This window comes from Perissodus microlepis, chromosome 3, assembly GCF_051167445.1.
Source record: "Perissodus microlepis isolate ML-2025 ecotype Zambia chromosome 3, ASM5116744v1, whole genome shotgun sequence".
In the NCBI taxonomy this organism is placed as follows: Eukaryota; Metazoa; Chordata; class Actinopteri; order Cichliformes; family Cichlidae; genus Perissodus; species Perissodus microlepis.
In genome coordinates, this window is record NC_140463.1 from 16,302,084 (window position 1) to 16,329,213 (window position 27,130).

General features: G+C 39.2%; 1 protein-coding gene across 1 annotated transcript; it reads right to left on the reverse strand.

Moving 5' to 3' along the window:
• On the reverse strand, nt 1–2,381 carry LOC146390178 (type-2 ice-structuring protein-like). The gene is made up of 7 exons (XM_084923213.1): nt 2,328–2,381; nt 2,183–2,247; nt 2,038–2,073; nt 1,025–1,134; nt 798–926; nt 457–562; nt 1–368 (listed from the first exon to the last, which is right to left on the reverse strand). Exons 2-7 carry the CDS (start codon nt 2,238–2,240, stop codon nt 286–288), a joined length of 522 nt encoding a protein of 173 aa, XP_084779339.1. The 5' UTR covers nt 2,241–2,247; nt 2,328–2,381; the 3' UTR covers nt 1–285.
• Between the last annotated feature and the right edge of the window lie 24,749 nt (nt 2,382–27,130).

The following is a 27,130-nucleotide window of genomic DNA, read 5'->3' on the forward strand; positions in this document are numbered from 1 at the left end:
GATAGCTTTAATGTTGCATAAAAGAGCAAAAATAAAGAGATAAACAGAAGAAGCAACAGTTTTGTAAGATCAATGCTGTGGTAACACAATCAGTCTGCTCTTGTTAAAGACACAAGGCCTAAAAGACAATGCAGTTTTTGTTGATTTGTCATTTGGATTTTTAGATTGGGTGCTACCAAGAAAGGAAAAAAAATGTAACTAGAAAATGAAAGAAGTAGGAGCAAGCATAACACAAACACTATTATACAACAGTTTGTGTTTTTATGGGAGTTTCATGCTTCAGTGTCAGCCGAGGAGTGTTGATTTTTCCTTGGCACAGACAGATGGCCGACGTAAGCTGCACTCCAGATCATCCCAACACTTGGAAGCTGCAAAGTTCAAAAACAGAAATTAGTAAATTCATTTAAAATCATTCATATATTAAGTATTCATGTTAAATATTAAGCTCTGAATTACGGGTATAATTTATCTGGAGACAATTCTGGTTGCCACCACTAGGCTGTCCTGGGCACCAGTGTGTATAGTGAAAAGAGCTCCCATCACTCCACAGCCAAATTTTTTCCTAGAAGACAGAGATTGGTAGCATCAGTTCAGGCGGGCCTAAAGATCATGCCTAGCCAAAGTCTTGTCAAATCAGCTTTATTTAATTGACATAACGAATGTAACCAGCTGGCAAATCTCCCATATTATTCATAATATTATTTAAGCTGCTTTTATCTGTCAGTGGCTTCTGTATTTTCATTAATGACATATCTGTCATTAAGAGAAACAGAAAGGTATTGATAAAAAAAAGGTACCTCGAATTCATAAGTTCCTCCAATCCAAGTTTCCATGTAGTCATGATCACTAGTGAGCTTCTGAATGTGACGGTACTCGTTGCTGCTGTGCACAGATGCAAGGTGTCCACCCATTGACTTGCAGTTTCTCTTCAGTAAAGAGTTACACAGAGAGGTTTTCAAAGTCACAACTAGGCTAGATGTGTTTTAATCAAGTTTTGAAGACAATACAAATCAGAGAAACTTACCTCAGCTTGACCCCAACTCATGGATCTTGGAACGTAGACAAAACAGTGATGATTGAAATGAGACCAACCATGAGGACAACCAGAGGACATGTTGAACCGGTAACTCTTTGCTGGGAACAAATAAATAGCTGTATGTACATGTGTCTCCAGCTGATATTATATTTTGTTTTATTTTCAATCATGACATATGCAATATTGAAAAAAACAAACAAACAAATACCATCTCGACAATTAAATATTATGTAGTTTAAGTGACTGAAAATGTGCAGGGCATTTTGATTCCCTTACAGTTATAAATTGTAATTATATGTATGCAGCTGCAATCTTCTTTTAGTAGTTATTAATCTTTTCACTCTAGTAATAGGCAGTAAAATTTCCAAACACAAAGTTTCATCAAAAATTATAAATATAGGAATAATCATAAAATCAATAACAAAGAGAACTGAACAGAACAAAACATGATCACTTAAAAAAAGTCAATGGAAATGTGTTTTAGCAACTGAATCTGCAAGTATCTCTGGTCCTGGTAAAGCTGAGGGGGCATGGTGGCAAAGTATGGTCACCTTTGGATTTAAACTTTCGACTTTTTGATAGCCAGAAGGGCTGATATGAGGCTGATATTAGGCTGGCATTTCTGGTATGTGACTTGTGCTCAAACTTAGGCAATTGTTAAACCGAAAAATGACAAACCAATATGGTATTTATAGTTATACAACTTATACTAAATGAACAACTTTAATGTATCTAAAAGGTCTTTGAACTGGCTTGTGACTGTTTTTATTTTCTTTTTTTTGGGACTCTATTTCTATGTGCAATTTAAATTTCATAATATCTCTTCCTCTCTCTTGCTGTGTTATATATAATTATATATTTTAAAATATTTTTTTGTTGACCTGCGTTTCCTTAAAAGATATCCTCCTTATTATAAACTCATCATGCATAACACAATTGCTTTCCTTTTTTTTTTTATAAATGCGATTAACTTTGGTGAAAATCTGGAAATGTCCACTGACCTGTTGGAATTAAACCTCCTGCACCACTGCCGACATCTTCATGTGGCAGAAATGAACAAATTAAAACATTAGATGGTGACGAATTATTTAAACACGTACATACTGACATATATTTACATACTTTACATTATACTGCAATACTCACTAGCAGTGGTCAGAACCATCAATCCACAAAGAAGTGCAGCCAGAACCAGGAGCTTCATGGTGTCTCTGTGAAAAAACAGAAGACAATAACTACTGTCAATTCTTTAAATAAAGGAGATAAGATAATTTAAGAGTTTGTACCAGACCTTTTGTAGAAGGTCTTCTTTCTTTTCAGTGTGAGCCAGTAGCTTCAGCCTTCCGACATAGAGGTGATGAACAGCTCCGAGACTAGTGTTTATATACTCTTACATTTGTATACTTGCAAAATCAGGAAACAACTTATTTCTTAACCAAAAAAAACAACAACCAAACAAACAAAAACCCAATTGCCTCATCCCTAATTTGATTTCATGCTGACTTGGTTTCAGATATTTACTGATAGTCAACAGAGAGGTTTCAAAGAGTACAAGGATCAAGGATATTAAAATACATTGTAATTAGTGTCATTATCAGTATTTAAAAAGATACAATGCATAACGTCTCCCTCCTGTTCTAAAAGTTAAGAATGTATTGCCACCCCTTGATAACGTAATTGTGACTGAAAATATTGTTGCAGTTAGTTAAATATAAACTGGAAGAAATATCATGTTGTCCTTTGAGATAAAACTGAAGATTTAAACAGTTTTAAATCCATTACACTAACAGAGAACTCTACAGCCTGGTAACATGGACTTTAAATACTTACAACTTTAAATAAAGACAGTAGCTGCAGGTTTCATAGATGTGTAATTTATTCTTTTCATTTAATAATAGAGTCCACATTATTATAGTAGTAAGGTCTATTATACTATAGTATAATAGTGCGCATGCGCCAACCAGCATGTAGCCTGTTACAGTTAGTCCTGCTTTTTCTCATTAGTTTAGCTTTTTTTCCTTACTTGTACTTTTATCTGTTTATTATCTTTCCCTTAGTCATGTGGATTGAGAGAGTTTTTGTTCTGCTGGTGGACGCAGAAGTGCTACTTTTGTCGAGGAACGGGACAACACCTATATACTGCATGGACTGTTTACTCCGGAGACTTTAAAGTCTCTGGAGTCTCGCTGGCCAGACTTGCAGACGTACCAGCTGAAATTAGGAGAAAAACACATCGGGGATGCAGAGGTCAAGGACAGAAGAGAAGAAAGAAGGAGACGGTGAGACAGCGGAGGCTCGAAGCAAGGAGGAGGTATAAACCGTGTCTGCCGTCTATCGTATGGGAAATGTGCGATCGTTAATAAATAAAATTGATGAGCTCTCAGCGCTTGTACGGAGTCAGAGGGAATACCGGGAGTGTAGTCTTATGTCTTTCACTAAATCATGGATGCACCAGGACATTCCCAACGATAACACATCCTTGGAAGGCTTCCATACTGTTCGGGCAGACAGGGACAGCATCAGTAGTGGTAAGAAGACAGGAGGTGGGCTTGCTGTTTTCGTTACACATAACAATAAAAGAAAGGTTTTGTTGCCCGGATATTGAACTGTGTGCTGTTGGACTCGGGCCGTATCATTTGCCCAGGGAATTTACTCACGTCATCTTGCTGGCTGTTTACGTTCCTCCCTCGGCTAACCCCAGAGCTGCATGTGACACTACCCACTCGGCACCCAAGTGCCTTCATTCTGATCTTGGGTGACTTCAACCATGTTACATGGACAATACATTACCAGCATTTAAACAATATGTGGACTGTCCCACCAGGGGGGAGAGAATCTTAGACCTACTGTATGCTAATGCTAAGGTCAGATCACAACCTAATTCACCTCACCCCCCACTATGTGCCAATGGTGAGGAGGGAACCTGTCACCACGAGGAGCATTAGGAGGTGGTCAGAGGAGGCCTTGGCGGAACTACAGGGCTGTTTCGAGGTGACCGACTGGGAAACACTCTGTGAGCCTCACGCCGAGGACATCAATGGGCTTACTGAGTGTATCACAGACTACATAACTTTCTGCACCGACTCCATTGTTCCAGCTCAGACTGTTCATTGTTTCCCAAATAACACATTGTGGGTGACTAAGGTAAAGAGGTGAGAAGGGTTCAGGTGTTACTGAAGGACAAGATCAGAGAGGCTAAGGACAATTACAGGAGCAAGCTGGAGTGGAAACTCCAGCAAAGCAGCATGAGAGAGGTTTCGAATGGCATGAAGACCATCACTGGATTCAGGCCAACCAACAGCAGGGGAGGTAAGGGAGGTGAGAATAGAGCTAATGAGTTGAATTTGTTCTTCAACAGAGTCGAAACTGCAGTGACTGCTCTCACCCCCCCCCCCCCCCCCCCCCCCCCCAAAAAAAAACCTCACCTGTAGTCAGCCTGGAATCCAGAACAACACCACTGTACCTCCCTCTCTCTTCACATAGCACTGTTGTCTCTTGTGAGAGTCCTGACATCTCAGTCGTGCCTATACCCATCTGGACCAGCCGGCAAGCACTGTGAGGGTCATGTTTTTTGACTTTTCCAGTGCTTTCAACACCATCAGGCCGATCCTCCTGGGAGTTAACAGCGATGCAGGTGGATGCTTCTCTGGTGTCCTGGATTGTTGATTACCTGACAGGAAGACCACAATATGTACGTCTCCCACAGTGTGTGTCTGACAAGGTAATCAGCAACACAGGGGCACCACAGGGGACTGTCCTCTCCCCCTTCCTCTTCACCCTCTACACCACAGACTTCAGCCACTGCACAGAGACCTGCCATCTTCAGAAGTTTTCTGATGACTCTGCGGTGGTTGGATGCATCAGCAGGGATGATGAGACAGAGTACCGGGCTGTGGTCGACTCCTTTGTCACGTGGTGTGAGCAGAATCATCTGCAGCTCAACGTGGCAAAGACCAAGGAATTGATAGTGGACTTCAGGAAGACCAGGGAACACTTAACCCCTGTTTCAATCCAGGGGGTCAGTGTTGACATTGTGGAGGACTATAAATACCTTGGAGTACACATTGACAATAAACTGGACTGGGCTAAAAACATCACAGCACTTTACAGGAAGGGCCAGAGTCGTCTCTATTTTTTGAGGCGACTGAGGTCCTTCAACATCTGCTGGAGAATGCTCAGGATTTTCTATGAGTCTGTTGTGGCCAGTGCGATCCTCTATGCTGTTGCATGCTGGGGGAGCAGGCTGAGGGTCGCAGATGCCAACAGACTCAATAAACTGATCCGTAAGGCCAGTAATGTTGTGAGGATGGAGCTGGACTCCCTTAAGGTGGTGTCAGAGAGGCGGGTGTTGTCCAAGATAAAGACAATGTGGGATAATACCTTCCACCCACTCCATGACATGCCGGTCAGTCACAGTGAGAGACTGAGAGTACCAAAAAGCACCACTGAACAACACAAGAAATCATTCCTGCCTGTGGCCATCTCCCTCTACAACTCCTCCACTTAACACACTGTATACTGCAATAGCTACACCCTTTTTGCACATGCTCTTATTTCTTATTCAGCTATTTATCAATAAGTGACTTACATGTGTATACATATATGCATGCATACATTGTATATATTGTGCTATTCCTTACTTAGTGTATTGTCTGTCTGTGTTACTGTTTATACTGGAGCACTGTAACCAAAATAATTTCCCCTAGGGATCAATAAAGTATTCTGATTCTGATTACCAACAGCTATATCCACTATGAGGGGAATCTAGTGAGGGAGACCATTAAGACCAACCTGGGATTCTTGAGTCTAGAGCTTTGGAGAAACTTCCTCCCTTTCTTTCATCACAGCTGTCATGTTGACCCATTGAGAGAGGCATCGTTTCAGAAACATCAGGAAAGCCTGAAGTTTATCGCAGGCATCACACAGGACTCAAGATCTTCACCACCAACTCCCTTACTGGGAACTCGTCAAAGCTCCACTGTAGACCTGCCCCAGAAGATGAATAACCCAAGATTTCATGAACAGCGTGATAGAGACCTTTCCTCTTTGTAATTTCAGAAGTACTCAGATAATCCTCAGAGGATTCAGTCCTGCAGAAAGATATATATCCAATATATATTATCCTCTCTGGTTATTCTGTTATGAATGACTCTGAATTACGTTATGGTAAATAACACACTATTGGCAAAAAAAACGTGAAATAATTCCAGATTATAGTTTTTAGTTCAACGTACATGTGAAGACCTTTGACCTAAATAAAGTTTTATTTAATGCTGCTAGCGAGAACATTGTGTCTTCTTCATGCACGTTCAGTATTTAAAACAAGCCGTGAAGATCTGAGATCAGCAGCTTTCTGAAACACCAAACTGAGATACTGTTTGAACTACTATTGCTGATATATAGTCACAGTTACATGGATGCTTAATCACTTTGACTGTTTGTCTTTAACTTTATCAGTAAAACAGCTGCAGTTACTGTTGTCACCGGGTAGTCCTGAGGTCTGAATCTGAGACCAGCTTCTGTAATAACAAAGAGAACAGAATCATCACAAGCTATGAAATATAAAGTGTGTCTCTCAAATCTGAAATAAAGCTAATCCTTCCATGTCCTCACACACATCAGGATCTGAAGTTTTACTCTTACATGTTTTTCAGTTCTTCAGTTCTGCTGACAGCTGACATTAGCTGTTACTTTAAAAAAAGCCTTATATACTATCAGATTATCCAGGCTAATTGTTATCTTTGAGTAATTGGTGCTTTTTAAATAGAGATCTGCAAAGATGAGATGATGGAAAAAGTTTCAAGTCCTGGCTCAATCTGCTGCTGCATCATGGTCACCAACATAGGTGTCATAACTGGTGTTTGTGCTGCTTGGGTATTTGACAGCAAATATTAACGCTTTAAATTATTTCTCTTGAAGGATGTAAGTTGTACAGAGTACTGTTCATGTAACTTTGTGAACAGTTAACAATAATTAGACTGCTTTTTAGCCTGAACATTTTAAACAAACTCAGGAAAAAAACAACAACAACACAAATACAAAGAGTCTGCTAAAAAAATCACCAGTGGAAAACTTAACCATAAATTTTAACTTAAGCTGCCAAACCGCCGTAGTTGGTTTTAGCACATAAATATTGGGCTTTGCTACTTTAATGTGTAGTTCATTATTAATGAAGGGTTACGGAAGTGCAAGCTTGTCTTTTAATTTGGTGTTTCTGTCCTTGCAGATGTGGCAAGAGACAAATTTAAATTTAAAAACCAGCTCTGCACAGGAACTGAAAGTGTCATGATTCACTGCGATAAAGGACCCAAACGCAAGACTCGTTTGGGTCCTTTGGGTACAACACGATAACAAGCAGGTGATGACAGAGGGCTAAATTACACAGCAGAGTTATGAGAAAATGGGAGACAGAAGGGAAACACAGTTGGGCCTAATTAGGCAGGACGAGACAAGGGAAGCAAAACTAGACACACAACCTAAGCACACTAAACTATAAACAAAAGAGCAAAAGAGACAACACGAAGCGTAGGTACAGAGACACAAACTTAACACTTGTCATTTTGTCTCTGCACACTACCACAGTGGATTGTACATCAAAAAATCAACATGTGACTGAAGTACAGACTTTCAGCTTTAACTCAAGAGATAAAACACAATCACAGTCACGGTCATTTTTATACACAGTCTCCCATTTTCTCCCATGTTCGTATTTCATTGGACAATTACCTTAAAAGCAATTTCATGGCCAGATGAGGCCTACTCCCTTATTTATTCATGAAAGTGAACCAGACAGAATATCTGAAGTTGTTCCAACATGTTGAATTTGGATTTCATAGCTTGTTATTTCACTTTTAATGTTATTTAAGATATGAGAAATTGATAAGTATGAGAACTACTACTGTCATAGAAGAATTAATAAAACTTTTAAGTAAAAAGCAGAACTTAAAAAAAAAAAAAGTATGATGAAATCTATGATGAAATTACTTTTGTCAAACAAAACAGAAGTTACAAAACAACATTGTCTAGACATTTGTCTAGACAGCCCCAGTTCCAAGGAAGTTTAATTACAGAAAAAAATGTGATTATATAAATAAATACACATAATGCAATAATTGAATGATTTCCAAACTCATGAACCCAGATTTTATGCATAACAAAGCACAGGAAACATACAAAAATGCTTGAACTGAGAAAACTTAACATTATATGAAAAACAACAACTCGTCTTAAATTTAATAGCAACACATCTAGTTCGAAAAGTCAGTGGTACTACAAAAAACAGCTGGCAGCTAATTGGATTAATTGGCAACAGGGTAGTAACATGATATATTCTATAAAAATACTAACTTAGAGAGGCAATTTTCTTAAAAGTAAATCATATTAGAAAATTTATTCTCAATGTAATAATACAAATAGATTGAGTCTCTCATCATCTACAGTTACAGTTAAAATCATCATTCGATTTTAAGAATCTGGAGAAATCTCTGTGCTCAAGACAAAGGCCAAAAAAACAAACAAAAAAACCTGCATAGACATGATCTTTGGGCTGTCAGGCAGTGCTAAGTTGAAAACATTCTGTTCACTGTATTGGAGGATTAGTTACAAGAAAAATAGTGTCAGGAGATTTCACTAGGTGATCCACAATTGCTGGTTAAAACTCATGCAAAAAAAATCCATATGTGTACATAATCCAGAAAGGCAAATAATTTGGCTCAATAGTTCAATTGAGGCCAAATTGAAAACTGTTCTGTGGTCAGACATATCAGAATTTGAAATTATTTTTGGAAAACAATAAAACAGGTCAAAGACATGGTTTGGTCCTTTTTGTCATTTATCATTATTGGACATATGTGAAATTTATATATATATATATATAGTTATTTCATGTCACCACCACAGGCCTGTTGGGTAATTTAGATCAGCCTTCTGTTGAACCTGTACCATGCTAAGACATGGATGAACTTTTGAATAGACTTAAGGAGTAGGTAGTTTTCTCTTTTAAAAAGCTCTTTTTTTCAAAAAATATGTACATTTATCAGGTAGTTTATTATTTAAAATGTTTAAGACTGACGACAGTCAGTCACAATCAGCCTGAAATGTAATGGTAAAATTATCCATCTGATACCCCCAGACGTTGATTCTGTTCATCTGAGAAATTAAATTTAATCTAACTTCACAAATGCTGAAATTCTGTTAATTGCTGCTCCAATCAAAAGTCTATTGGTGTCGTTTTCTTATTATCAGACAACTGAAACTGTGCTGCATTGAAGGGTAGTGTTTCAGGAAGGTACCCAAATTTCTTCATGACAAATCTGAGCAGCTGTTCCTATCGCGGCTGGTAAATACATCTTGGTGAATTTTACCTCTGTTTATTGTCTTCTATGGTAAATGGACTGGTTCTACTCCATCTGAGCACTCAAAGTGCTTTATACAACTTGTTCATTCACCCAATCACACTTCTAGGTTTTCAGTGCTACCTAACTAATATTCATACACATTCAAACTCTGATGAATGCATCGGAGAGCAACTTGGGGTGAATATCCTACCCAAGGATATTTGGCATGCAGACTGGAGCAGACTGGGATCGAACCAACAACCTTCCAGTTAGTAGGTGACCTGCTCTACTGCTAACAACTTATTTATTTGAATGTGACAAATGATAATCCTGATAAATTTACATGTTAGTATTCAAAAATTCAAAGGTACATTCAACAGTATGGCACATTAGCAGACATCGATCTAAACTTAAATGCCAAAAGGAGAGAGGAGGATAGTGTTCCTTCCTAACGTTGAATACATTAAAATACTGTTGAGTTTACCTTCTATTTAGAGATACCTGCAAGGACGGGTCTACAGATCACACACATGGCGGTCCACACTTAAGATATCAAATACCAGGAATAGTTTAACAGGGATGCATAGAAACAATACATCAGATAGCTTGAAAGGTGCCAATGAGTTCGGTAATAAATCATTACCTGTAGTTACAATATTCTGATAAACTTCAAACTGCCTACCAAACAGCATTTTTGTCATGTTTTCTTCTTTTTAATCTTTGTCAGCTAACTCGTCTCAAATCATTTCTTGCAGACAGACCGTTTATAAATCAAAACAACCAATGCTTAAAGAAATTATCAAGAAGTTTCCAAAAGAATACAAGGAATACAAGTACACTTTTGAAGCTATTCAGCACATTTTCATTGAACTATCCAAAATTGCTCACCAGGCTGTTATTCTTTTAAATTAAATTGCAAGGTATGGACCCTTTTTTGATATGTAGCCATATTGAAAAAACTGAACATTTTGTGAACACCTCAACATTTGTGTTGGCTAGTATTTAGCCAGTATTTGTTTACTTACTTTTTGCGTGACTTGTAATATTGGTAAAGCATTGCACATCTTGTGCAAGAGGTAGGGTTTCTTTGTGGTTGACAAACTTATCAGTAGCTAAGTTAACAACTATTTAATGCATTCTACCAAAGTCAAGATTTTTATTTTTGGTTTAAGATTTAGCTGCAACTTTGGATAACGTTCATGCAGAAGGAGCATTTTACATCTGACATTATTTGTCAACTATAAGATCATAACTGTCATGGCAGGGCAAGGGGACCCAAATGCAGACAGAGAATGAGACGGAACTCAGTTTCAAACCAAAGGCGAGTCTTTTGTTGTGGCTGATAACATGAGATCAACACAGTAGGTAACCAGGGGCAGAACTAGACTAAAACCTAAACTGAACTAAACTAAACAATGATAACTATGACCATACTGTGACAACTATGATACCTGGCATGAACATGTTTATGAGCAGGAACATGCTAGTAGCTATAAGACAAAACAAGACTTGAAACACAAACATGTCCTGAAGAGAATCATGCGAACACTAGAAACCTGACATGATGTTGAGGGAAGCAAAACAGATGCCCTGACAAAGACTAAAGGAAAACACATAGACTAAATACACACAGGAGGAGATCAGGGGAAGTGGAAACACATGGGAAAACAACTAACACAAATGAGCACCATGACACCACAGAGAAACGCAACACTAAGCACACTGAACATAGAAACGAGACTGTCAAAATAACAGTAGACATGACAACACGGGCTTGACAACATGAAACATACAAACCAGAAATTCATGACATACTGACAGAGAAGGCAAGGACAGATTCACACAAGGGGACATAGATGTAAACCTAAACTAGAATAAAACTCAACTAAATCCTAACTGAAGATACCAACACAAGAACTTAACAAATTTTCGATACAATATCAGAGGTCACAAATACAAAAATAAACACAAAATGCTGGGTCTCAGACCCAGCCGCTAACAATAACATTGTTATTTAAAGATTAATAGGTAATTTTTATTTTAGTGTGAGAAGTGGATGTATGTACATCTGGGTCCGTTCTAGACAGGCACGTATGAGGAGGCAGACAGAAATGTAATGGGGACACATGGTGGTAACAGAGGCAGGAAAGAGGTGGTGGTGGGGTGCTCTGGAAAACTGCTTTTGTTGTGTAATCGGATTGCACTTTGTCAGGCCTCTACTCTAAGACCTGACCAGCTTGGCCCTAAGCTTCTGCCGATCTAGCTCTTAGGGACACTGAGCCACACAACCCCCCTGACCACGCTGGTGGCAATTCCTCAGGGGGAAAACTGAAAAATAAAACAATCTCTCGACAAATTATAACAACTAAAAACATGACATGTACCTTGATTGGCTGGCCTATATAAAATATATTCAAACCCAACAATACACTTCCTACTGTTGCCAATATTAACGAAACTAAGAAGGGTAGGCCAAGTTATGAAAAAAAAGTAAATTCACCAAGTCTTGAAAAATAAAACTGAAAAAAAATTGAATAAAAAACCCCCCAAAATATCCATCCAGATCTTTACAACCATCAACATAAAATTTGTCATGGCTGTGTGCAGGACCAAAAAATGCAGGACTCACTGAGGCAAAGGTGAACTCGAAATAAACAGCTTTATTGCAGGTTGCAGATTGAGGAGACTAACTATACTGGGGGAAAATAAACTAAGAGGCAAGCAAAACAGGTAAACAGAACCCACAGAATAGTTTGCGGGTGAGCAGACGTTAGTGATGGGTCCAGCAACACTAACGCACCGACGCATGTATCAAGCTCACAGAGCGAAGCCTTGATCATTTTGATCTTTTAACTGCAAATAAGGGAATAGTTTGTTTGTCTTTGTTTCAGTGTAATCTATCAGAAAAGGAAAAACAGCAATGTGACTTGCAGTGTAAATTATTTATTTCATTTTATGCAAGTTGAATGTCGCATCTGTTCTGCGGAGCTTTCTTACACAAACAAAAGCACCTCCTCAGTGTTTAGGCATTACAGAGCCAAACATGAAAATGAGGAGACAAACACACTGAGCATGAACACAGGTTGGCCTATATTGACACTGAACATCTTTATCATCATTTTTTTTTTATTAATATGTGTTTTATTATTTTGAAATCAAGCATCTGGGAAGACTGTTCTGGACCAGGTTGTCGTGAATTTTATTATAAAGGACTGCCAACCCCTTAGTATTGTGGAGAGTGTCGGAGAGAACCATTCCAAGATCAGAGGATCCTTTAACGAATATATCCTTTTCTGAATAGAAATTTATAATAAACTCTGAGTCAATTACATTTAAATGGGTAATGTTACATTCACAATACTTTCATTTTAATTTTCACTTAATGTCATTCACAATATATTTTAAAGATGTCTACAATATTTGCAATGTAAAATATATAAAATGATTCCATGGACAGTACAATACCTTACAGTGTACAAGTATGACTAGGTCATTGAATCAGCGTCTGTTGTGAGTCTCAAGTAAGTTGCCTGCAATGATATTTAATGTCCAGCAGGTGTCAGTATGGAGCAAAACAGCAACACTGTGTCGACTCAGTATCGATACAGTTTGAGGAATGTGCTGAAACGCTTCACGAGGCCTCATCTACCCATCACTAGCAGACGTTAACAGTGCGACAGAGAGGAACACACAGGGCTTATATACACAGAGACCTAATCAGGGAATGGTAAACAGGAGTGAGACGAAGCTGGGAGAAATAAGGGCTAACGAGACAGGGAGAAGTAAAATTGAATACACTGACGTAAGACACAGACCTGCAAAATAAAACAGGAAATGCACAGACTGGACTCAGAGATGCGGTACACACAGAACAGAGGGAACACATGGGCAGACACAAAACAGAGGGTGTGCAGAACCAAAGGGTGTAAACCCAAACACACAGTCAGCATAAACTAGAACAAAGGATCATAATAACAACAAAATAATAATAATAATAATAATAATAATAATAATAATAATAATAATAATAATTAATAATAATAATAATAATAATAATAATAACAATAACAATAACAATAATAATAATAACGAAATGTATTTTCATTGGATTGACTAATTCTCAAATAAATTTGCAAAATAAAGTAAGACTAAAATAAGACCTCTCAATATAACCAAACACAACGGATTGAGAACAGAACATTTTAAGTTATTTCTTTTTTGTCTTGTTTTAAGCTTGTTTGTTTTGCAAGGAACTAAACTCCTTGTTTGCAACTGAACAGCTCCACTCTCCTTTATCCTGTTAGTAATCTCACCAGTTGCTGACTTTGATGAAACCTGACACGGGTCATTTGCATACTAACAGTGTTTGGATGTTTAGCTGGGGGTGGGGGGTCTCTGCTCAGTGCTGTATGAGCAAACACATAAAGAAAGCATGGAGGAACACAGCAAACTAGAGTTTAAACTGATTAGCTACTGTGGTAAATCTTCTCAGACAGGGGGTCTGCTTATTTTTTTGGCATCTGAAGGAAAAACTTTTATTAATAATCAATTATTTGCCACAATTATCAGTATGTGTCTTCTAAAATTGAGATTTTGAGTTTGCTAACAAATCTGGTGCAGTAAGTTGCCTTCAAACTTAGGTGGTGGTGCATTTTTCATAACTGACAGTAAGTAAAATCAAAAAAAGAACCCAGATGCTGCTTAACTGTGGCATCCAGAACATGCATGCTAAGCCAACAGCCTGAGAAGATTTATTAATTTTTGCATTTTTGGCTCAGCAGGTTTTGATTTAATTTAAGTAAATTTTATGTGTTATCAAATGAACAGCAGCAGGAAAACAATCCTTAAAAATTGGTTACAGAGTTTCTATGCACTTTTTCACACTGTTGCCACCTGCTGGAAATGAAACATATTTTTCAAATGGCTGTGTGCCATACTGTAACATAGCCAGATCTAAACAGGAATACAAACTTCATACTACACTTTATTTGTTTTGACCAGGATATGTCCCTCAATGCATATATTAAACAAATATGTAGGACTGCTTTCTTCCATGTCTATTAAAAAAGCATCTTCACTTTAGGGTGATGCTGAAAAAATAGCTTTTTACGTCTTAGTTATTACTTCAGTGGTGGACTTGTTTTCTTTTCATCTTGACTAATTTGTATTATCAGTCTTTCCTAAAAAGGCATTAACTTAAATGACTTTTTAGGAAAGAATCCTATATCCTATATTGGCTTCTCTTTTTTGCCTGTTAAATTTAATTTTAAGTTCAAAATTAGTTTAAAATCCTTCTAATCACATAGAAGGTCTTGAATAATCAGGCCCCATCTTATCTTAAAGATCTCATAGTACCATATCACTCTAATAGGGCTTGTGGTATACATGTGGTATCTAGAGTATTTAAAAGTAGAATGTGAAGCAGAGCCTTCAGCTTTCAGGCCCCTGTTATATGGGACAAACTTTCACTTTTTTAAGATTAGGCTTAAAACTTTCCTTTTTCATAAAGTATATAGCTAAGACTCATTCACTTATTTGCTTGGTCTACTATTGTCCTACAGTTAGCTGATATGTAAACATTTCCTTTGCTGCACTTAAAGTCCTCTTTCTCTTTCTATTGTCCACCTTTGTCCTTTGCCTGCCAACTATGTCAACGATGGTGGCAGCAACACCACTCCTTTAAAACAGCAAATAATGTCTCAGACATGGATGTACTCTGCATAGAATAAAATGAAATTGAAGAAAAAAGGAGCTTTTTTAAGGGGAAACTATTCAAATTTTCATTTCACAGAACAATTTGCTTGAAAGTATTTTGAATTCAGCATAAAACAGCTCATTGCAAATGGTTTTCTGTTTTGATATATACTCTTCTTGATGGGTTAAACAAGTTCTCAGAAAGTCAGTAAAATAAATAAAAAGAGCAAATAGGTGATGTTCAAGCTAAATAATCATTAGATTTGAGTACAGATAATCTCTAATGCTAACAACTGGCAAATCCTGTCACCGTCTAGTGACATGTCAAGGGTGCAACGTGGATTAACTAATCAGAAGTTTAATTGTCCTGTGGTTGTACTCTGCGGTACCTCCTTTTTGAGCATTTTTAAATGTAACCATAGTGGTCTCGATTACTGTGACTGTGTAGTTTTCAGTCATTCAGGTCATCATAATGTAAGGAGTTTGGAAAGAAAAGTGACTGGACTTCTTGAAGACTCGACTTATTGAGATCATCTTATACAAGATGTGAGTGGGCATTAAAGTGTTTGGGAAGGGATCTCAAAACTGGATTATAGATGGCAGACAGTTGGTGTCATAAACCACCTCCTCTGTTCAAGGGTAGTCGTTCATAGTGGACATAATAGTGGACTTTCAAATCAGCCTGACTTCCCACTTCCTGGATGTAAAGACTGACTACAATAGGTGACACCGGGAAGCCCATGGAAAAAAAAGTTTTTTGTAGAAACCCTCATTCTCAAAGGGGCTTTACATTCCTTCTGAGTGTTATGCTCCATCTAAAGGTAGAACGTGAAGTCTAGTGGGATAACATTGATTCAGCAATTAAAGACATAATAAACACAAAAAACATAACTGGTGTGTCCATTTTTTTAACTAACTTGAAGTTTTCATCTCTTTTTAATTTAAATTCTCCCTTACTTTAAAAAAATGCCTGCTGACATTTGTCCATGTTCAGGGATGTATGTAGCTAATTACTGTGGCTGAGCAGTTGTAAAGATATAGATGTGGACGTGTGAAGTAATTGTCATTTTCTGTTAGGTAGTCACACAGTCATGACGTTGGAAAGTTATAGCTAATCCGTCTTTACTGAACTACTTTAGTTTTTGCTCTGATGTCATGAAGACCTCAACCTAGTCCAAAACCCTAACTCTGTGGGTTTTTTATGTAAACACTTTTAAATAATCATTTAGAATGACAGCTCCCCATGCAAGCTGATTACTACAATTCTGGGGAACAACTGAAAATAGATTTTGCATTTTCTTAGAGGTCAGGATTAAGGGCATCACCAATGATGTCTTAGACACCTCAGGATTAAACAATAAAGTTTCTTTGTTCATGGCAGGGCTGGTGTTAGATCATCTCCCATATTCAAACATAAATGGATTACATTTCTTTACTGGCAAAGCCTTGAATAAACATGAACTTTATAAACTGTAGTTTGCTTGTGTTGGAGAAAAATCAGGTGATCTTCCAGCAGTTCTTTGAAACAGGATGAGGGCGTTGATGTGCCAGTAAAATTGCTGGATCATTTTTCAAGTTACATTTATATTACCTTTTCTGTTTTGTGTGTTATGAGTGCATATGAGCCCTTTTCTCGTTTTCACCCCTGTGAACAGGCATATTCAGAATTGTATTGTATCGTTTAAATATTTTAGTCTGTTACTGTTACTGTCTTGGAGAAACTGTAATGCACAAAATTTCCTTAGGGATTAATAAAGTATTCTGATTTTTAAGACCAGCTGTCTTTAGGTCCCCACACAGACAGACTGTATCTGCAGATTGAGACCAAGAAGGAAGATCAGAAGGTCATTTTTCAAAGGTTTACTTTCTTTTCAATGAAATGAATGCTCTCAGTATTGGTTTGTAAACTCACTGCAAATGTTACCCCGCTTTAGGTCATTATCGAGGTTAAATGTTAAGGTTCCATGATGAAGATGCTTACTGTGCCTCTGCATGTGTGCACCATGATGGCTTTTGCCCAAATTTCATGTGTGTGTGTGTTTTTTGTTTTGTTTGTTTGTTTGTTTTTTAGATTTTACATACAAAATATGTGATTGGGGAATAGTACACCTTAAATGTTTCAATCAGTTTCGTGTTATTTTTAAGTGTTAAGTGCGCGAGACCATTTTATCTTTTAAAAATCAAGTATAAAATGAATGTTAAAAAATCAAAATTAACAAGGTGTGCAAATCAGCAGTGTTTTTAGATTCACAGTGAACGGTCAAAAACAGTTATGAGGTGTGTCATTGCGGTACATTATTTTGTTATTAAATGCATGTACAGTGATGTGATATGAGACAGACCACATCAGAAGTACATCATTGTTGTTGTTATTAAGTGCATGCGCAGTGGTGAGTAGAGATATGTGGAGAGTCCAGTCCTACACCTGGTTCAGGGCCTTAATAGCCTGGGAGGAAAAGCTCCTCCTCATTCTCTCTGTGTTGGGCTCAAGGGGTGGAATTGCTTCCCTGACTTCAACAGTGAGAAGAGCCCATTGTCAGGGTGGGAGAGGTCTTTTCCTGGCTTTGGTACTGAACCACTTGGTCTAAATAGACTGCAGGTCAGGAAGCTCTTAGCAAATGATGTGTTTGGCAGTGAATACTGACAGTGTTGGCCTCCAAACACTACATTATCCTCTGGAATGTACTTGGAGCATAACACAAAACCAAAAGGCATTCTTTTCCACTCAAAAAACCCAAGCAGAGACAGAATGCAGTCTTCATTTGCAAATTGAACTCTCTGGCTCTCCCGCAGACGTTCTCATAGATAGCAGTATTATTTCCAGTGTGGTACTGATGGTTTTAAATATGCAATTGTAAATCCTTTATTACAAAACAAAACATTTTTATTAGGTTTTTTTGAGTTAGTATTTAAGTGACTGCTTGTGAAAGGTGAAGAGACAGGGGGACTGGCCATCCTACCTGTGTAAGGAAAAGAACTTGAGTTACAGCTGTTCACATTTAATCATTTGTGTATAACCTAAATTATTTGTATATGTAAAAAGAGAAGTGGTAACAGTACTCACCTTTCCTGGTTGCTTCTTTTCTGGAACAAAAGAATACAAGCAGCTCAATCCCCTGCTTATGAGCTCCTGGAGCAAACCAATGTGTGTGAGAGTGTGAGACGCCGAAAGAGAGGTAAGCGAGCCGGCGCACTCGTGCGTCTGAGGAGACGCGGACTGCGAACTGCTCTTCCTGGGATCTTCCTTTCCAATGTACGCTCACTCAGGAATAAGATGGACGAGCTGGCCCTGATGAGAAGCATGAACAGAGACTTTGCCTCCTCCTGTGTCTTATGTTTTATGGAGTCGTGGCTCTGTGAGGACATCCCGGACAGCGCGCTCAAGCTGGAGGGCTTTCATCTGCTGCGCGCGGACCGGCAGGCCTCTCTCTCTGGTAAGACCACAGGTGGAGGTGTCTGCTTCTACATTAATAGTGGCTGGTGCACAGATGTAACAGTGATTGCTCAGCACTGCTCTTCCTCTCTGGAATACCTTTTTATTCACTGCAAACCGTTTTATTCTCCGCGGGAGTTTGCTTCATTCATCCTGGCCGCTGTTTACATCCCGCCAGATGCGGATGCGCAGGCAGCTCAGTGCGCACTCGCGGAGCAGATACTGCACATGGAGCGGACATTCCCGGACTCTCTCATCATTGCTCTTGGGGACTTTAACAAAGCCAATCTGAGCCAAGAGCTTCCCAAATACAAGCAGTATATTAAATGCCCGACCAGAGAGGAGAGGATATTGGACCACTGTTACAGTACGATCAGCGGGGCCTATCGTGCGGTGCCCCGCGCTTCACTCGGACTTTCTGACCACGTCATGATCCACCTAATCCCCGCGTACAGACAGAGGCTGAAGCTCTCCAAACCTGTCGTGAGGACTAAAAAACTGTGGAGCAACGAGGCTGTGGAGGAGCTTCGCACGTGTTTGGAGTCTACAGACTGGGACACAATGAAGGCTGCTTCTAACAGCTTGGACGAGTTTACGGACACTGTCACCTCCTATATCCACTTCTGTGAGGACAGCATTGTGCCATCACGCACCAGGGTGAGTTATAACAATGACAAACCCTGGTTTACTCCTAAACTCAAAAAGCTGTGGCTGGAAAAGAGAAAGGCGTTCAGAAGCGGAGACAGGGACTGCTACAGAGAGGCCAAGTACAGGTTCACAAAAGAAGTGGACATTGCTAAACATCAGCACTCTGAGAAGATGCAGCAGCAGATCTCAGAGAATGAGTCGGCCTCTGTGTGGAAAAGTTTTAGGAATATCACCAACTACAAGCCTAAAATCCCCCACTCCACTGATGACTTGCTCTTGGCCACCACCCTTAACGACTTTTACTGCCGTTTTGACGAGCCATCAGGCAGCCTTCACACCTCCAACGGCCCCAACAATAGAGACACTTTGGACACTCATTCCCCCACCTCTGCCCCCTCCATAGAGCCATCACCACCTTCAAACACTTCACCTACAACACCCCCCTCCTCACCCCACACCAAGGAGGATTTCACACCACCTCCTCCCACCACAACTCTTCATATTCATGAAGCAGGTGTGAGGAAGCAGTTTAAGAGTCTGAATGCTCGAAAAGCTCCTGGCCCAGACGGTGTGTCTCCTGCCACCCTCAGACACTGTGCAAACGAGCTGGCCCCAGTGTTTTCTGGCATTTTCAACTCCTCACTGCAGGCATGTCATGTGCCTGCCTGCTTCAAGTCCTCTACCATAATCCCTGTCCCCAAGAAACCAAGGATCACTGGACTAAATGACTACAGACCTGTGGCTCTGACATCTGTGGTCATGAAGTCATTTGAGCGCCTGGTTCTCTCCTACCTCAAGACCCTCACGGCCCCCCTCCTGGACCCCCTTCAGTTTGCATACAGAGCCAACAGGTCTGTAGACAACGCTATCAACATGGCTCTACACTTCATCCTGCAGCATCTGGACTCCCCAGGAACCTACGCCAGGATCCTGTTTGTGGACTTCAGCTCTGCCTTCAACACCATCCTTCCAGACCATCTCCAAGGCAAGCTTTCCCAGATGAATGTGCCTGATCCCATCTGCCGGTGGATCACTGACTTCCTGACGGACAGGAAGCAGCATGTGAGGCTGGGAAAGAATGTCTCGGACTCCCGGACCATCAGCACCGGCTCCCCTCAGGGCTGTGTTCTTTCTCCTCTGCTCTTCTCCCTGTATACCAACTGCTGCACCTCCACCCACCAGTCTGTCAAGCTAATCAAGTTTGCAGATGACACCACCGTTATTGGACTCATCTCGGACGGGGATGAGTCTGCCTACAGGAGGGAGGTTGAACGTCTGGTGTCCTGGTGCAGCCACAACAACCTGGTGCTGAATGCCCAGAAGACAGTGGAGATTATTGTGGACTTCAGGAAGCACACAGCTCACTCCCCCCCATCATCCTGACTAACACCCCCATCACCTCTGTGGACTCATTCCACTTCCTGGGTACCACCATCACCCAGGACCTGAAGTGGGAGCCCACTATCACCTCCGTCATTAAGAAAGCCCAGCAGAGGATGTACTTCCTGAGGCAGCTGAAGAAATTCAACCTGCCAACACGGACGATGATGCAATTCTACACTGCAATCATCGAGTCCATCCTCACCTCCTCCATCACCGTGTGGTACGCTGGAGCCACTATCAGCGACAAACAGAGACTGCAGCGTGTTGTGTGCTCTGCTGAGAAGGTGATTGGCTGCAGACTCCCATCTCTGCAGGACCTGTACACCTCCAGGACACTGGGGCGTGCAGCTCGGATCTCAGCTGACCCTTCTCACCCTGGACACAGTCTGTTTGACCTGCTCCCCTCAGGCAGGAGGCTCCGGTCCATTCGCACCAGAACCTCTCGCCATAAGAACAGTTTCTTCCCCTCTGCTGTTGGACTCATGAACAATAACCGTATGACTGTTCCCACCACTAACACATGACCCTACGCTGTGTTCACTGCATCATTCCATGTTTGGCACTGATCACCACCTGCACTCATGTATATATCATGTATATATCTATCTACTTAGCACTTTTAATTCTTATTTTTATTTTCATGTCTATTTAAGCGTAATTTATGACAGTATGTTTGCACTGAAGCACCGCAGCAATTTCCTAATGTTGTAAACCTGCTCAACATTTGGCAATAAAACCCTTTGTGATTCTGATTCTGATTCTGATTCTGATGTGCCAGGCTAGGGGAGTGGGGTTAAGGTGTTTTCATGTATATAGAAGTGGTTGACGTTATAATGTTATCGAGTAATGTATAGGAGTTGTTACAAATCTGAATATGTCGATCATATGTTATATTGTGGTTGATGTTTGCTCATGTGGAGGTTTATGTTTTCATTTCTTATGCTGACCCCCAGACTTGGGCTATTCCAGATGCTCACCTGAGACAGGAAGAGTATAAAAGGAAGCCAATTGCTTGCAGATTGGTTGGATTTGTTACTGTGTGTTGACGTGTAAACATGTATTCTCTTTAATAACGTCCTCCAGTTGATGGATGCATTTTATTCCAGTCTCGTGCCATTTTATTTTAAGTGACCCATGACTGCCAGCTAAAATTGACACTCCTGGACCAAAAGGAATGTAGATAAAGTGCAGTTATTATGGCTAGTGACCCATTTGTATGTATTTTTGTATGTATGTATGTAATCAAGATGCAAAAGACATCTGTCCATTCTCAGTCTATTGTTGCCATTTATCCAAGTCCAGGTTGTAGGGACAGTGGTGTAAACAGTGATGCCAAGATGTACCTCTCTCCAGCCAACTTCTTCAGTGATTTGATGGGGACACCAAGGCACCAAGCCAGTCAAGGGAAATAATATATTCAGTGTGTCGTGAGTCTGCGCCTCGATCTCCTAATGCCTGAAACATCTAACCTCCAGCCAAGGCTAGGCTCGTCACCCCAGCCCAGGCACCTTGTGGAGGAGGCTAATTTCTGGTGGTGTATCGGTAGACCCATACATACACAGTTTGTGGCTAAAGGCGAATATATGATCCTCGACCATCCATCCATCCATCCATCCATACATCAATCAATCATTCCATCAGTCGGTCTAATGTGGAAAAGTCAAAGAAGATGGATAGATGGACTTTAATACCATGTATTTCCCCATTGCCACAGAAAAAGTTTTTTTGTTTGTTTTTTTTATTGTTGAGCAGTTATGCTCTGTGGATCCTCCTCTTTGAACATCAGTCAATAGATGAAATTATGACAAAATGAAGTAATTTTATGTATTGAAATTCTGCTTTTAGCAAAACCTTTGTCCAAAAATGAACTTTTCTTTCTGTCTTGTCTGTATCATTAAAATGTTAAACACTGAAATGTGTGAGTAGACCCATGAACATGTGACCAGTTTCATTCAAAGGCATCCAGCTATTATTCTTTTCTCAAACAACCAATATATGTTCATCCACCACTGTGTAGTCAAAGTAGGTACATATTTAGTTTTAAACTCAGTAGGATTCACTCTAACTAAAGAGTTAAAGGAAATCAGCCAGAAATGCCCATGAATTATGGAGCTAAGATCCTGTGGGACTTTAAGATACAGACAGACAAACTGGTGATGGCAAACAAACCAGTACTGGTGGTAGTGGTGGACAAGCACGTGAAGAAGGCTGTAGTGATTGCTATAGTGGTCCATGTAGTAAGTGGAGCTATGCATTTAGATATATATATATATGTGTGTGTGTGTGTGTGTGTGTGCGTGTGTGTGTGTGTGTTTATAAATTTGGACTTGGCTATTACATGATCTTCAGGTTTTGAGAACTTGTGATATGGCTTATTTTTTCAGTTCCCATTTGGTGTTGACACACGTTTTTAGGTCAATGTGTATTGCACTTGAATACACTGAAGAAGTCTTGGTGACCTAAAGAGTCCCTAATTTTTTATAGTAATACAGAGGCCATCCCAATTTTCTATTCAAGTATTAGGACATATCATTTATAACTATAACTGGATTTACTTTGTTACTTTGCCTTGTCCATTGTAGTTGCAGTATGGAGATCTGACCACATGATGGGGCCGTGGTCAACATGATACAAAAAAGGTATGCATATAGCTTCTGTGAGTTATTTTTAACTTTTTAATGTTTCACCTTAATTCAACTGTACAGACACAGCCAAAAAGTGGCTGCTGTATTAGGAATACTGGTTATAGAATCCACAAAGTATTTTAAAAGGTGATCAAACTGTCATGCCTATGACAACATTTTTTTAATTGGCCAGAGTTTGGACTAGACGGACATATAATTAAGACTGATAACAGAACCAGCACTTGCAGATAAATATAAAATTCCCCAATGAGATGTAACACAGACAGATGCTTGACTGAAAGCTTCAATTGCACAAAAGACCAAAAGAAAAGAGAAAGCAAAACAAGAAAAACAGAAGAAAGAACAGTTTTGTAAGATCGGTGCTATGATAAAACAACCAGTCTGCACTTGTTAAAGACACAAGGCCTAAAAGACAATGTAGCTTTTGTTGATTTGTAATTGTGATGTTTAGATTGGGTGCTACCAAGAAAGGAAAAATGTAACTGGAAAATGAAAGAAGTAGGAGACAGCATAACACAAACACTATTATACATCGGTTTGTGTTTTTATGGGAATTTTATGCTTCAATGTCAGCCCAGATGTCTTGATTTTCCTTAGCATAGACAGATGGCTGATGTGAGTTACATTGCAGACATCACAACACTTGGAATCTGCAAATTTTAAAAACTAAATTCAGTAATTTCATTAAAAAAATTATTCAATGTCAATCTTTCAGAATCACTAATAACTCAATAATGCTTCATAGTGTGACATTATAAAGTTCTACCACACTGATATGGCTTTTGTTGAGATTTGATGGTATATAAATAAAACTTTGCTAAACTGAAGCAAATGTTCCTGTTATCCCTGGGATTACTTTGGGATTGACGTTTAAGATCTGCTCCAGTCATTACTTCAGCTCTCTGTACTTTCTATTTATTAATTTTCTTGTGGCTCTTCTTCCACTGGGATTGCCACATCTATCACAACTGTGGTCTTCTGCTTTTTGTCAGCCACAACTGTGTCTGGTTGGTTGGGCAATAGCTGCTTGACTATCTTAAAGTGGAAGTCCCACAGCACCTTAGCCCTGTTGTTCTCAGATACATTTGGTTGTATCTCCCATCGGGACTAGGCTTGTCTTTTTGAAGCCACTGGTAGGATTTCTTGATGTTAACCATTCGCTCTATCTGTCCATTGTAGATCACATGCAGGTGCTTGGTCGTCCATGACAGTTCTTCTTCCCGTTCACCATCATGTCTTCCTGATTTATTTTCAGAATTTCTGTGTTTCATCCTGGATCGTGACACTTACTAATCCTCATCCTCCCTCTTTCAGTTCCTCATAGAGCCTCAGGGTACTGACTTTGATTGGAGACCTCCATGCATTATGACAACTTTTTGTGGTGTGATATTAATGGCATCTCCTCCTGTGGCCAATGTGTCTTAACTTCTGGAGGTATTTGACTATTAATGATCCATGTCCATTTTGTCATTACTCCTGTACCGAGGTACTTCTAGCTGTCCTGTATACCTGCTATTCTGCCTTTTCCTGGATCTTTATTCATATACATTCTTAGGGATGTGTTGGCATAGAAGGTTGTGGCCTATGCAGAGCAATAATAAAGACAGTGCATCACCATGGTATATTTCAGACTTGATGTGCAAGACAGTTAGTTACAGACTTTCTTGTAGTCAATGTAGGCATTGCTCAGTAGTGATGGGATTTCCGGCTCTTTTTTGAGAACCGGCTCTTTCGGCTCGGCTCACTAAAAAGAGCCGGCTCTTTCGGCTCCGAACTGGCTCTTCAGGTTGTTTTGTTGCTTTAATTGATTTATTATTAACAACAATATAAAATTATGCACAAAAGAAATTACTACTGTAAAAAAAAAGAAGTGGTTTTATTTATATATGTTTATATATAAATATATGTGGTGGCCCCTAGAGTAGAAACTCCAAAAACCACGTACAAACTCCAAAACACATTTCTAGCATTAACTGAACTTCCAAAACAGAGCTACCTAGATCACTTAAATTACACAATTGAAAGCATATGTGTATTGTTTGTGTATTTATACACAAGCACTCATATATATTCAAATAATTTAAACAAATGTTAATTTACCTGTTACTACCACACACCAAATCTGGTCGTTGGTACTTGCTGGCTTGTGTAGCCACTAGCATCCTGGAGCACTTCTGTTGTATTTTGTACGTGTTTTGAGTTTTTACGTGTTTTGGAGTTTGTACGTGCTTCGGAGTTTGTACGTGTTTTGTCTCTAGGGGCCACCGTAAATATACTTTTATTTATTCACTCCACATAAAATGTAATAAATAAATCATATAATACAAAAACCAACTATTCACATTTCAACTTTTAACTATTTAAATTTTCAGCTTTTTCCTTTTAAACAAATTTAAAGTGAAACAACACAAAACACTGCAAACCACAATACAATTAAATATAAATTAAAATATGAAAACAAAAAGAAGATGCATATTCTGTCATATGGACCTGCATGAACAGACCTTCTGAATCCTCTATCATCTGCAACTGAAAATAGTTGTGTATGATTACTATACCTTTCTAATGTGATGTTGTTGTCTCTGGCTCTCTTTCTCTGTCTCTCCCTCCCGCTCTGTTCCTGTGCTACTGCGAGTGTAACTACCGCCCCTCCCCCCTCTTCCCAGCGCAAAGCACAAGGCTCGCATGCTGAGTGACGCGGAAAAAAAGTGCGAGAGAGAGGGAGAGAGAAAGAAAAAAAAAGAAAAAAAACCCCACGGCTCCCAATAAGGAGCTGGCTCGCATCGTTCACATCAAAGATCCGGCTCTAAGAGCCATTTTGTTTGCGACCGACACATCACTATTGCTCAGGTTGGTCAGCCTGGTCTTCAAGTCCTGGTATACTCCCCTTTCAGACAGGAGCTGGTTCTTTGGTCCTCTGGTGTTATTTCCAGTCTTAATTTTGAAATCAAATTTTGAATTAGTTTTAGTCATAATTTAAATATCTAAATTATTTTAGTCTAGTTTTAATTAATTATAGTAGACTAAATCTAAAGTTGTTTCATTAGACTAAAATAAAAAGTGTAAAAGTTTTTCGTGTTTTTTTTCCCACTGAGAGTTGCTCTACATGGTTCACAAACTCTTATTTTCTATGAAATTAATTGCAAAATGACTCCATATGTCTACATATGAACCATGTTTTTAGTTATTTAAAGATGCTATGAAGTACATAGTCAAGGTGGTATCACACTGAAAGTGTCATTCATTCATTCACAAACACTGAAATGCAATGCATCTTTTTAAGCAATCATCCACTCAGGGATTTTATCGTGTTTGCACAAGTTAGACCAAAATAACTTATGAACTTAGAAATTATGCACCCAAACCAATGATAATAGTGTGCTGACATCTACCTCTTTGTGAACAACATCAAACACCAAACCTGTACTTTTGAAGTACACTTCTCATTTTACTAGGTTAGCACACCACACACTCCGTCATTTGCATCAAGGAGTTTATATAGGGGGAGAAAACTGATTGTTGTGGCAGGAAAGACACGTTAACTTTCAATGTGAAGCATTTATGTGCTTCTTATTGCAAAGATGGCTCTTACTTAAGCTGAGGGTGAGTGTTTATTACCAAAAGTGTGAAGTCTCCTCCACTGCTTAAAATCTGTACAGGTGTATGTGGAAAACTTGAATGTAAAATGGGTTGGGTCTGTCACTGACAAACATAAGGTTACACATGTATTTATTTATTTTTTTCAGATAGATAGATAGATAGATTGATAGATTGATAGATTGATTGATTGATTTTGAAGAGTCAAATTAAAATAGGTTCTTTACTAAGTTGTCTGTTATGTGTAGACACAACAATGGTTTTCCTGTTTTATGCTTGAATGGAGGGAACAGAAGGGTATATAAGGCTGTAGCAGTTTAGCGAGGTAGTGTGGGGAAAGACAATTAAGGTATTTGAA